At 36.2% G+C, this 13,465-nt stretch overlaps 1 protein-coding gene across 20 annotated transcripts in view; it reads left to right on the forward strand.

The window, feature by feature from the left end:
* Positions 1 to 13,465, forward strand: part of plekhg4 (pleckstrin homology and RhoGEF domain containing G4) — a 119,354-nt gene that overhangs the window by 68,587 nt on the left and 37,302 nt on the right. For all 20 annotated transcript variants that reach the window (XR_015495861.1, XM_087261370.1, XM_087261375.1 and 17 more), the window contains 6 exons: positions 1,672 to 1,848; positions 1,927 to 2,050; positions 2,688 to 2,781; positions 10,012 to 10,098; positions 10,696 to 10,812; positions 11,597 to 11,695. Coding sequence is in view for 19 of the 20 variants with exons in the window: in XM_087261370.1 (XP_087117496.1) it covers positions 1,672 to 1,848; positions 1,927 to 2,050; positions 2,688 to 2,781; positions 10,012 to 10,098; positions 10,696 to 10,812; positions 11,597 to 11,695 (698 nt within the window). In the remaining variant the exon portion in view is untranslated. The remainder of the gene's footprint in view (positions 1 to 1,671; positions 1,849 to 1,926; positions 2,051 to 2,687; positions 2,782 to 10,011; positions 10,099 to 10,695; positions 10,813 to 11,596; positions 11,696 to 13,465) is intronic.

Raw genomic sequence — 13,465 nt, forward strand, 5'->3', positions numbered from 1 at the left:
GCAATTTTTTGAGAGAGAACTTGGGTATTTTTAGTCTCAAACGGAAAATTACCCTTGGACAAAGCTTTTCTAAGATCTATAAAATATTTTTGAAAGCAGTATGGACTTTGATGAGAATTCAGCCTGTGAAAGTAAAAGCTGATGAGCTGCCCAGATGGAAGACACACACACACACACACACACACACACACACAAACACACACACACACACACACGCACACATGCAGACAGACGCAAAGACAGGTAACACATACATTTACAAACTGACTAAAGATCTAGATAGTATACTATTGAGAAGCTCCATAAGTAAGTTTCTGCTTGTAAGCAATATTTTATTTGTGACCGCTTGGCTAGATCATATCAATTATCACTTTAAAATCCTTACAACTGGCATGCATATAATATTTATGCACATTCAGCATGTAATCATAGTCAGTCTAATGCAGTAATAATAATAAACATATCTTCTGAATGGAAATATATTCAGTATAAATAGCATGTTTTAGAGATTTCCCTAATGGTCTGAGTGTTTAGTGTCCAAAGCCACATCAGAAAAACAAGAAAATCAGATAGAAAGGCAAGAAATGCATGAAAATTTAAGCCTGAGGAGATGGCCCATGGCCAGAATGAACTCCAGACTGTGGTAAAAGAGTGTGAAGCCAAGGCCCTCTCTGCTCTGCCCTGTCTGGGGCACCACTCAGCTCCTTGAGGGGGGCTCATATGGTCGGCTTTCTCAATGTGAGCATTCTCTGGCGAGGAGGATGTTGGGTAGACAAGGAAACAGAGAAAAAGCAAAGACAAAGAATTATTAAAAAGCCTATTTTTGTTCTATTTGTCAAGTTTATTGTAGCTTTTACCTAACCGGAGAACATTCCATTATGTTTAGGCTTCTTTCATCAGAAGCACACTTCTACTGTTCCAGCTCAAATCCCACCTCAAATCTCAGCCAGATTATGCTTCAGAGCAATTTATACTTGTTTTCCTTGTCTTTGTGCAAGCTGTTTTACGACTCCTGGAATTCCCAGGACTCCATCTCATCTGTTTTTGATCTCAGTATCTATTTTCTACGCCACAGCAGCAGTGCGTGGCAGTGCAGCGAAGCAAAGCATTCGTTTTATGACTGTCGGAAGCTGATCTCCAGTTATCTCTGAGCCCTATCGTGCTGTCAGGTATATTGGGCACAATTCCAAGCCGCCCTGTGGATCGACGCACAGGATGATACATGGAATGCTGTAAATTAGCTGGAAGAAGTCTGTTTGTGTGATTTAGGGTCAAGCTGCTTTCAGCCATCTTTACATTGCCGGTTGCCGGTAGGGGATTCAAAGAGTGGCTTAAAGAAGTCTGTCATGTAAAAAAGGCCTTTATGTTTTCCGAGCCCGAGTAGCTTAGTGCTTCATGACCCAGAGGTTGGGCTTTCTTGAGGTTTAGGCTTATATATACTGTAGCTATTAGTCAGCTATCTTTAAGTCTGTGTCTCTTCAGTGAGTAAGAGTAAGTGAGCAAGTGCATGGCAAACATTGAAGTAAACACTGATCATATCAAAGTTACTAAATAGTGTATTTTTGTCTTAACTGACTACACAGTTGTGAGTCCAGTGGGTTTAAATTGAGATGTTTTTGTGTGCATCAGTGCCATTTGTTGTATTGACTCCAACCAATGTTCATATTCCAGCATGCAGTCAGAAAGTAGACAGCACTGTTTGCCACCTGTCTGCTAAAACTGAGAGTGAAGACCCCTCAGCAGTTCCTTCACCACAGCCACCAGTCTATCATAGAGCACAACCTGTCAAGAGCAAGGCCCATGACATAAATCCTGATGTCCTGAGCTCAGGCGTGCTCTGCCTGACTGGTAAGGAGCTTCTGACACCAATAACAAGGTCGTTCTATCATTATCACCAAAAAGCTCATATTTTAATATTAATTTCAGGAACAAGAGATAAATCAGGCCATGCCTTGGTCACTGTGACAATGAGAAACACTGTCTGGCTGAATCCAAACTGCAACAGTGGAGAGCTAGTGCGGATCATGGTGTATTTCTGCAGTACACTCAGGTAAAATTAATTTGCCAATCAAGATGCACTTTATTGGAAGTTAAAGGGAGTCTGTAAGTTTTTTTTTAAATAAGACTCTTTTAGTAATCATTACTGTAATTATTTGATCAAAAATACAGTAATTATATCGTGACTTTATTTAAAAAAAGAAATTGGAAATGAATTTTTATTAAAAAAAATTACGATTTATTTTCACAAGCCATTTTTCCAGTTTTCATGTTTGTATGATCCCTCAGAAATCATTCCAATATTATTATTATATTTTATAATGTTATTTTCAATGTTAAATAATTACCTGATAGTTTTGTGAAAATTGATCTATTTTTTCAGGATTTTTTAAATTAACATTTTAAATGTTAATATAAACATGTATTCGATCTGATATTACAAGTGGCTTTACAGTCAGGTTTGATCTGTTCAGTTCAATTTATGAATGAATAAAATATTTAATTTATATTGTAAATGGGAATTTTCACTTCAAACTTTTGAATGATATGTGTTTTCTCTGTGATTTATTAGACAACATACTTTTCTAAATATGTATTTATCAATCTGTTGCTAAGGGAAAACAAGCAAGTGTGTATGAGATTTGTTTACCTGTATTTCACTAAAAATGTAACCTGGATTTGACACACAGGAAGGAAGTAAGTGCTTTGGGATTGACTGTCCTGGTGGATGCCCGCAGGTGTTCACCTGTTCCCGCCCTTTTCAAAGCCTTCAACATCCTCCAGGTAAGAACACCCTGACAGTATGATTTGTAATAACAAACACGCATGCAGTGTACCATTCATTAATATCCTTCAGAGAATCTCACACGAATAGACACTGTCACACAATGTTCACATGCTCAAGGCGTTTCCTCTCTCATACTTGCTTCAAAACTGAATGGAATGCAAGCGTGCCATAAATCCTGATCTTTAAATCCAACTTCCAATCAGACATCTGCTACTGGGGAGTTCACAAGACAACTTTGCAAACCTTATCAAACCTTCGAGAAGAGTTTACATCATCAAAATCAATCGTTAATGGCTAAACAGGACAAATATAAACAACACATCATAAATATTAACCGTGATGTACCAGCTGTGGAAATAAATAGGCTGCATTCCACACAGTTATACAACAGGAGATACACACGCAAGAGTCAGAGAGAGAGCACATGACTTCCCATCTGGGATTGATTATTTTGCAGAAAGCTTCTGATATAAAAGGGTTTGTATAGTCAGTAGTTATTTACTATCAATGATTAAATAAAGATTTTTTTTAAAAGGGTGTCCAAAGTGGCAGTAAACATCATAACCTGTTAATTTCATTACACGTTTAAGGAGTGTTTATAGAGAGCTTTATCTCATTAGCGTGGCCATCTACTGTAGATGGTACTCAAGTGTACTGATTAAATTATCTCACCGTCATTTACTTGAGTGATGTAAGGAAAGCAATAAATAATCCACCAGAGATACTCAAGGAACATGATCCCTAAGCACATTTAATGGAAGTGACTCTAGAGTCTGCGCCATGGACCTTAATGCAGATTAATGCTGCTTTCTTCTCCTGCCAGAAAACCTACCCTGCTCTGAAAGACTGGGGATGCATGCCAATGCTGACTTCACCATTTAAACGTCCCGAGTGAGATAGAGAGAGATAAAAAAATGAGCAATATACAAGTCAAATTGAGGAATGTTTTTAGTGACAGTGTTGGTTTGAGTATCACAGGGCTTCTAGTGATGTTTTCATTGTCTCATTTGAGCTGTAGAGCAGCTGCAGAACCCCCACCCTCACCATTCTTTCCTTTATTTATTCTTTTCTTTGATCTTCCATCCTTATCTCTAATCCATGATGGACAGCATACAAGTGCTGTCTTGTGGAAAAGGTGGCTTTGCTCAGTGTTAGGGATTCCTCATGATGTACTGCTCAACTATGTGAAATTCAAGTGTTTGAACACCCTTTCGTGTATTGAGGGTCAGTGCTAACACTGACAGATGAGATGTGGTGGCTTTTAGTGACCTGTCCTTAGGGAATGGCCACAGCTCTCCTCCCTCCACTGACACTATCATCTTATTCTAGATGTCCTTTTGAGCTGGCAATTGCACTTTCCCCTCAGGCCTCTGTATTCAAATAGATAGGTTTAAACCATGGCCAATCAAGGAACTGATTGATTCCTTTTGCCTCATAAACTGATTTGGCAATGGTATAATACCGCCTCCTTTAGGAGACAGTTTTGAGTCACATTTCCAAAGTGGGAACTTAGCTAGAAAATAAATTAGTCTTTTCATTTCACTTAGTGGAGGCATTTCAGTGCACTATTGCCTCACAGCAAGAAGGTCACTGGTTTAATTCCCGGCCAGTTAACATTTCTGTGAGGAGTTTGCATGTTCTCCCCATGCCAGCATGGGTTTCCTCCAGGTGCTCCAGTTTCCCCCACGTCCATAGTCTGAGTGTGTGTGAATGAGTGTGTATGGGTGTTTCCCAACAGTGAGTTGCAGCTGTAAGTGCATCTGATGCATAAAACATATGCTGGAATAGTTTGCTGTTCATTCTACTGTGGCAAACTCAGATAAACATGAGACTAAGCTAAAGGAAAATTAATAAATAAATGAATGGTTTACACTACCATTCAAATATTTAGGGGATATTCATTCATTCAATTTCCTACAGCTTAGTCCCTTTACTCATCAGGGGTCGCCACAGCGGAATGAACTGCCAACTTATCTAGCATATGTTTTATGCTGCAGATGCCCTTCCAGCTGCAACCCACTACTGGGAAATATTTAGGGGAAAGTATGATTTTTATGTTAAAAAAAAAAAAAAACTTTTTATGCTCACCAAGAAGGCATTTATTTGATCAAAGTACAGTGAAAGTATTTTGTAAATTTATTAAATAAATATTTTGTACTTTATACATTAAATTGAACTGAAATATAGATTTTTTTTATATTTTAAAATGTCTTTTTCAGCTTTTTTTTTTACTTCTTAATTTTATGGTGTCTTGATACTCAAGAAACTTTTTATAATTGATGTTGAAAACAATGTTACTTAATAAACAGTTCTGTTTTTGTCAAGGATTCTTTGGATAAATCAAACATTTAAAAAACATTTATTTGAAAGATATATAATATGTTACAATACTGGCAATAGTTTACTGTAGTCAATTTATCTGCTTTTTCTGAAAAGAAATATTTAATAAATCTCTCATTTTGGATTGAGAGAGTTGTTGCTGGGCTTGTGATGTAAGGTTTGGATTTAGTTTATCAGTCTAATAAAAGGTATAAAACCAAAATATTTTGTTTTGTTGTAAAAATCCACACATTCATCATCCTCAGTTTTTAACCCCCACATGACATGGAAAAACCTGACCCGACCTTCTCATATATTCTTGAATTTAATACTATTAAAATGCAAAGTGAAAAAAAAAACTGCAGTCTCTCAGTAAGTAGGCATTAAATATCCGCAGTAAATATGTCTCATCCGTGAAGTGTTTGTTGATGTTTCTGGAACATTCCTCTGTAAATATGCTATTATTTCATTCCAGCGGAGCTTTCTTTTCCTTCTGTTCTGATCTGGCTGTGATGGCAAGATAATGTGTGCATGATCAGTATGCATGATGACATGCAAGGAAAAACAGTCCTCAAATTGGCATAATAAGCTTCTGGTCTGCTTTTACAGTGTTGTTTTTCTGCTCTTTTGTTATGGGCCATACAGCTTATTTCATTAACACTGACAGAAGCCTTTTATGTGATTCATGAGGTACATGACAGAAATGTGTCTGCTAGGTTATGTAACTCTTAAAAAATGTTTGCTAAATGTTGTAAATACATAAAGTCAGCTTTAAGTGAAGTTTCTGTTCTCTAAATGTTATTGATTGAATGACGTGTGTAATTGATTCATCCATGTACGTTACATTTTCTTTGTGTTACCTTGTAATTCTTAATTATAATGTTATAACTAGATCTTCTAGTCTAACAACTTTCTCTCTGTTGAGATATACTAAAATTTAACAGACATTTAATCCACTTAAGCCTGCCCATTTAAAACTGACTGCAATCTACATCCGCCCATTCAATGACTAATGGATAAATCCAAGTCCCTGTTCTACATTTCTTTCTCTTTTTTTTTTTGAGTGTTACACCAGGATATAAATGCTAATATAAAAAAAGAAAAGATATGTTTCTACTGTACATCACAACTTTAAATAAATATTCTAATAGTATGAATACAATGTATCCGCTTGTTAAGTGGTGACGTGTTTGTGACGTATGTAATACTGTTTTCGGGTCCAAGCCGCCATTCATTTGAGTGGAGAAATCATTTGTTTATGATCATGTTTTATTCCTATCACACATTAAAGTTAATTTTATATAAAATCATAATGTACACAACAATCTCTGGGCTTGCTGCATAACAAATACCAAAAATTTAACTATTTTAAAAAAATTAATCACTTTCTGGCCATCGGATATTAGGCATGGACATATATACTGCGATCGTGATTTTCGAAAGCATTAAATCGCTTTGTAAACGTTTATTATTACCATTTCATGAGTCTCCCCATAGGCCTTTTTCACACTTCCTGGTTCCGGTAAGCGAAGCAGTGTACCACAACATCCGGTTTCAATGCGACGGAGCAAGAAAGAATGGCAGGGTCATCTCATCGCTGTGATTGCCGCGTTCCCAGCTGCTCCAACTCAAAAACGACACTCTTACTTTAATGACCACGATCCCCCGAAAGACGAAGGACAGGGAAAATCATGGATGACAATATTAAAGGGGGTTGAATGCCGTTTCAAGTTATATGCGGGAGTACATTCTTATGCTGTATACACTTCAAAGCGGAGATTATTATGTTTCATTAAAGACTGGTGGTCTATGGTTTATTTTGATGAGTAATTATAATATAGACAAAACTCCAGTTAAACTATCTGCCTTCCACAAACAAGTGCTCATCATGGTCATTAATCAATAAGCATGATTTATGCCTACATTGTTGTTATTTTGGAATAATAGACAGTTCATACAAATGCAAATCTCTTTTTTTTAATTGGTTTGACAGTAAAATTATTTGTTTAGTCAGTTATATAATAAAGATGGTAAACTTTTCTTACAATGAAGTCCTTTATTACAAAATCAAAATATTACAAAACCCAGCAAGTTTTCAACTGTTATTGGTTCAATTCGTGCAGAGACATGTTATTCATTTATGTTATTTAGAGGTATTAATAAGACCATCCTTCTGATGCATCGTCTTTTGATATTACTAAATCTTATGTCGGCAAATTTTGTTTTACTAAATACCAAGAGTAATGATAGAGCTATTCATACTCTTTTCCAAAAAGAAATCATTACTGTACCTTATATTCAATTTTATTATATGTCTTTATTAAAGGGTGAATTAAAGAAAAGTGTGACTGTTACCACAGAAATATCATGTTAGAAATAGAATTAAAGAAATATCCTATAAACTCATCCACAGGTTTTATCCAGCAAAACATTGTTTGCAAAAATTTAAAAGTGGGATTGATGTAAATTGTATTTTTGTAACGAATATGAGGAGACAGTTTTACACTTATTTTGGCATTGTACATAGTCAGCTTATGGGGTGAGTTGCAAAATGTATCAATAACGATTCTTTTGTGTTCAAAACCTCTTTCATCATTATGGATAAATGTACATTTGGGCTTTACTTGATTATCCTAATCTAGAGGGAAAATAGTTTTATTTATTTAATTTGCTTATGTTGTTAACAAAATTGTACATTCATAAATATAAATTTACTAATATGAAACCAGATTTTAAGGTATTGATGACTGAAATATGCTTGTACAATACCAGTATCAACTCTCTAAACAAGAAACTCGACCCACTTTAAAATGTGTGAACTCTACAATGTATTTCATTATTACATATGTTATATTACATTTTGATTATTTGTATTTTATTTATAATTACCCCCTGGTATGTACATTTTTGTATTGTAAAATGTTATTTGCTGTTCTTTAAATAAATAATAAAAATGAATATTATCCACGAGTAGGAGCTAACGTGTTTCCAGACTTGAGAAAACCTCACGAGCATTAAACAACCTGTAATGTATTAACCGATAGCAACTCGCCTGTATAGCTAACTTACTTCGCCATTCACTATATCTGACTCTGAATAAAAAGGAATGAGGGGGTTAGCACAGTTTACAGACGGGACTACTGACATTAAACTCATCCTGCTGGATGTTAAATAGCCAGGTTAATCTAGCTTACGAATGGCTTGAATGAGCAGATTTTATGCTGTTGGCTGTGCACCTTACTGGAACCTGACGTTGCAAACGGAAACGGTAAGACACGTTTTCTGCACAAATTCTGCAAATCGGTATCATCTTTTAAAAGCTGTTTTATTAAGGCAGTTTTACACATTCACCGAACAACATCTTCTGGTCCAAATTATGGCAAAGTTGACTGTGAGAAAGTCATCCGCTGTCCCGAGGCTGTCATGTCTCTGCGACTCCTAGCGAACCCGGAAATATCGATACACTGCTTCGAAGGGCGCTTCCGGTGTTCAATTCCGCTGTGAAAAAGGTCTATTCAGTTGAATAGAGCGCTTGGACCCGGAAGCCGCTTCGCGTGAAGTCACACTTAACAAGCGGATATTAACATCCAGGGCTTGACATTAACACCCGCCAACACCCGGTAGATTTCAGCTGTGGCGGGTTAGACAGCCACTCCCACTAACCACTTTGGCTGGTTGAAAATAATTTTTTAATTGACAGTGCTGGCTCGTCACTAAAGATTAGAGTTTTGATCGTTTGTCAGTATGTGTGCAAATGTGATCTTCGAGAAGCTGCACGACTGATTTGTAGTTTGGGCAAGCAAAAGAAAGCAGGTGAATACTGAATGAGAGGATGATCAGGTGCACAGTGAGACACAAGCGACTGACGAGTGCTTTAGTGTCGCACACATAGCTGATGTACTGCGCATGAAAGCTTAAAAGCTCTCGTGTCTTGTTTCCTTGCGTGAAGCAACCTAATGCGGGTGCAATCGGTTCTCTTTTAAATACAAAAATTGAAAAAATGAAAAAAGCGTTGCTCGTGCACCCGCAGTCCTGCTGCTTTTAAGAGCTTGGGTTTATTTTGCAAGCAACAGCGGTTGCTGCTTTCACTTTAACCATTTTCTGAACATATAATATGCCTAACATTAACCGTGTGGGCCTGGTCATCCTTTCATTATCGCACACACAATGTTTTTCACATTTTCTTTTGCTTACAGTTATTTTTATTAATTCGGTTTAACTATTGTCCTTTACAATAACATTGCTTTAATATTAGATTAACTCTCCATTTATATATAGTTATCTGGTGATCGGAGACCTTTAGATAGAAAAGACTACTGTGTATAGTTTTAGGTATGTATGTATACTGCTATATTTAGCTTGTTTTGACACATTATTTATATATCTGCATTAAGGTATTTAATTAGTTTGGTGTGGGTAGGAGAAAATTGGTAAATCCTTTGTGTTGAGCCCTAAAAAGTCATGTGAACTAAAACTAGTTGCAGTATGTCACTATGAAACCACTACACATTTGCTCATCCTCATTGAGCAAGCATACACAACACTCAAAAAAGTTAATTTAACGAGGAGGCATGTGGACATAACATATAACTTAAATCAAGAAATTTTAGAATGCCAAAGTCAAATGTATGCATAGATTATACAGTATATTCTCCTAACAACTAAATTGTGGCTTGTGAAAATGCCAGGTAGCTAGTAAGGTTGATCAAACAAGTTAATGTCAAACCCTGGTAACATCTTTTAAAATGTCTACCAAATTATGTTTTAAAAACCTTATTCAGTTAACATAAGTGGGTGTATATAGATTTTTTTTTTTCATCAGCCGGACCAGTGAATTCAGGTTTAGCTGGGAAATGTGTGTAATTCATGGTGAGGTCTGTGATTTACAGTCTATTCAATCTTTGTAGGAAGCCATGCCGGGATGCATTCATACTGTTCTGCTGCTGGCCGACAGAGATCTGGCTCTACGCATGGAGAAAACCTCTTCTATACAGGTAATGTACAATTACTATCCATTACCTACCTGTAACTTAGCATGGCATTACAGTTATGGTAACACCCCAACAGCTTTAAAAATGACAATATCTTCACAATGGTGTTGTTTCATTTGTAATTAATTTGTGCAGGAAGGATGGACAACTGAAATGTAAATCTATAGTTTACTTTATAGGAGAGGAAATGATAGCTGCCAGCTTTGACCTTCAGGTCTTAGAGAACAATGTCAGTTTACTGAGAGTTTCTAGATAGTGTCAAAGTAAACAAGTAACATCCTCTAATAAAATGCGTTTGAATAGGATTGTTTCAGATTATAGTGACATCCTTTCAGAAACAAACAGCATCCAACAGCACACACAAGGCTATTTTTACATAAGTGTCTGGACTTAGATGCCACTTATGCCTGACAAATAGAGATGGAGAGTGTAAGAGACAGTTGAGAATGTCACAACAACTGGACAGATAATTTACCCTAGGCATCTATCTATGCTATTAGAACAGCCATTGCAGCATGTAAAGTGTTTATGATAGCACTGTTATACATGTTTGTCCCCATTGAGACCTCAAGAGTGTTGTTTTCTCTTGCTATCTGTCAGGTGGAGCTGCTGACATCACTCAAGTCTCTCTATAAACATGTGGACGTTTCTCAGCTTCCCACTGAGTTTGAAGGCACTTTCCCTTATGCACACAGCAGCTGGGTCTGCTTTAGAATGGTGAGAAAATCACAATCTTGAATAGTACAGAAAGCTGGAATACCAATGTTTTGGCACAGATTTTGTACCCTGATTTGCAGTCTAGAGTTTACATTTCAAAGAAAGAATGTAATTACATATTCCTTATCTTTAATGTAATTTATTTTTAATTTGTTATGTTTTTTACTTCAAATATTTACATCAACCCCTTAGCACACCCCTGGGGCAGACCCCAGACCCAGTCTAAAAATCCCTGGTTTGATGTATGATACCTACATTTTCTGTAATCTTTATAGACTACTTAGAGGGATGTAAACAAAAACATGGTCCCAACGTATTTCCTACTTTACATTTTTGATTTATATAGCTTCAGAGAATCCAAAAAGAGCCACATATTGATAAATAATGCTATGACGGCTGTTTTAACATCAAGTTATGATCGAATTACCTCTTGTTACAGATATGATATAGTTTGATAATAAGCAGGAAATGTTCATTAGCCAATGACATCACCACATTGAAATGGTTTTGAGTTGACCTATAGGATGGCCTAATGTTTTTAAATCTTTTCCATAGTGTATTCTAGCCTTAAATTAAATTTATATACCAGTTCAATTAATGAAATGTTTATCCACATTATAATAAAAACATGTTCAGTGGTTTCAATGCATGAATATTGACACAAATTAGGATATAATTAATTTACTGTGCAGAAATATACAGTATATGCATATATTTGATAACAAATCTGGCATTTTTTCAAATTCTTTGTTGTAGATACCATAATTTTTTTTTTATATCTCAGAGGTTGGAGCAGTTGACCAGTCATTGTGAAGATGCTGTGAGCCTGCTTCAGAACACCATCAGCAAACTGGAGTCCACAGTGCTGCCCCCTACAGCAGAGGTACTGCAACAATCAACAAATCACTTCTTTTAAAACAGCTCTACTGAATACATTCACAGACAATGAAGGAGTCACAAATCCATCAAAAATCAGACAACTATTTACATTTATATACAGTATTTTTATCTAAAGGAGCTCACATCGCATTCAAAGTATATATTTTCACTCCTTTCATTTTCTGAGAATCCAACCCATGAACTTGGAGCTTGTCTAGTAGCATGCTGTTCTGTTTGAGCTACAGGGATTTATATATTGCAGGTAGTTTCGTCTGTGAACCAGTAGGACCTCTGTAGTTATGTCTTGTGGAGTCTTTTTATGAGCACCTGTAGTCGTCAGTGTGACATTGAACTCTGCCTCAGGAGGGCATCACCATGGCACTGAAGTCTTCTATTCTGAGCCTAATGGACTTCTGTATCCCTGTAGCACAGCAGTGGCACTGGGGTCCAGTTACAGTCATTTAAAGACTTTTCTATTTAGAAGAGATGTCACGTTTGGACAAAATAGACTTGAGTTTGTGTGTGGTTGAGGTTAGTGTGTCAAGGTTTTGACTGAATTGACCTCTGGCTGTCAGCTGAGGTCATGAAGGACCTTTTTATCCACAGGCTTCTAGGGAAAAAAGCAGGGCCTCAAGAGAAATAACGATCTCCCAGAGGAGTGTTTATCTGCAGCCATCTTTAAAATCACTTACCAAGGGTTTATTTGAAGAGCTGAATGGGTTCGGTGGATGAGGGTATGGATTTCTGCTTGACTTTGTGCTGAATGCTAAAACAGCCCCTCCTATGGATAAAGTGATGCTTAGATGTTAAATGAATGGAAAACCAGAACAAGTCTTAGCCTGTGCTCTCATCTTTTTGCTGTTTCTTCTTTGTCTGTCGTCTTTGTCATTAATCTTGTGTCCCTGCTTCTTCATGCCTTTTCACCACAGTTCTTTATTTATTTTCTGCCCTATACTTTCCAATAAACCTCACTTATCTACTTTATTGACTTCGTTTAATAGTTAAATAGACAGCATCTATGAAGATAGTTAATGCTTTTGAGTAAATAAAACTGCAAATAGACTTTTACAAACACACAATCATCCAGTGACATTTGTAATTCATGTAATTGCTCTCCGGTTTTATCCCACTTCACACACACTAATTAGGGTGTAGACGCATGACTGTAATTATGAGATTTTCATCACTTGGCATACTTTTTCAACACTTTTTCATTGCTTTTGTTGAGGTTCCTGATGTTATTTGGCATTGATATAACGTTTTGTTGTTAGCTCCTTAAAGGCTCCTCCACATAGTGTTGCAAAACCACCATCTGCTTCATTAGGTAGCTATTATTGATGCTTTTATAGGTGGTACACACACAAAGAGACCGTCAACTCGAAAAAAACCCTTATAGTCACTATTATGTCTTTACATTTTAATTAAGATGTATTTGCAAATGTATTAGTCTTGTTTATTAGCAAGAATCATTATCATTCTCACAAGTAGGTTTAGGCATTTGTAGAGAAATGTAAACATGCATAAAGTCATGTAAACTAGTTTAAATGTTTTACTCTTGAACTTATTAGTAGTGCTTGTGATGTTTGAATTACTTGTACACCATCATTTAAACATATATGTGTTCATTTAAGTAATTGAGTTTTTAAAAATACAAGTATGTCTTAAATTTACTTCTCATCACTGATACAAATTGCATTTCAAAATGTTAAAATAACAAGCAGTTATTTTAAGTTGTTATAATATTTAATTGACTCAAGTCATATCAGTGGCAAAG

Source organism: Danio rerio, chromosome 7, assembly GCF_052040795.2.
Source record: "Danio rerio strain M-AB ecotype USA chromosome 7, GRCz13ab, whole genome shotgun sequence".
Classification (NCBI taxonomy): domain Eukaryota; kingdom Metazoa; phylum Chordata; class Actinopteri; order Cypriniformes; family Danionidae; genus Danio; species Danio rerio.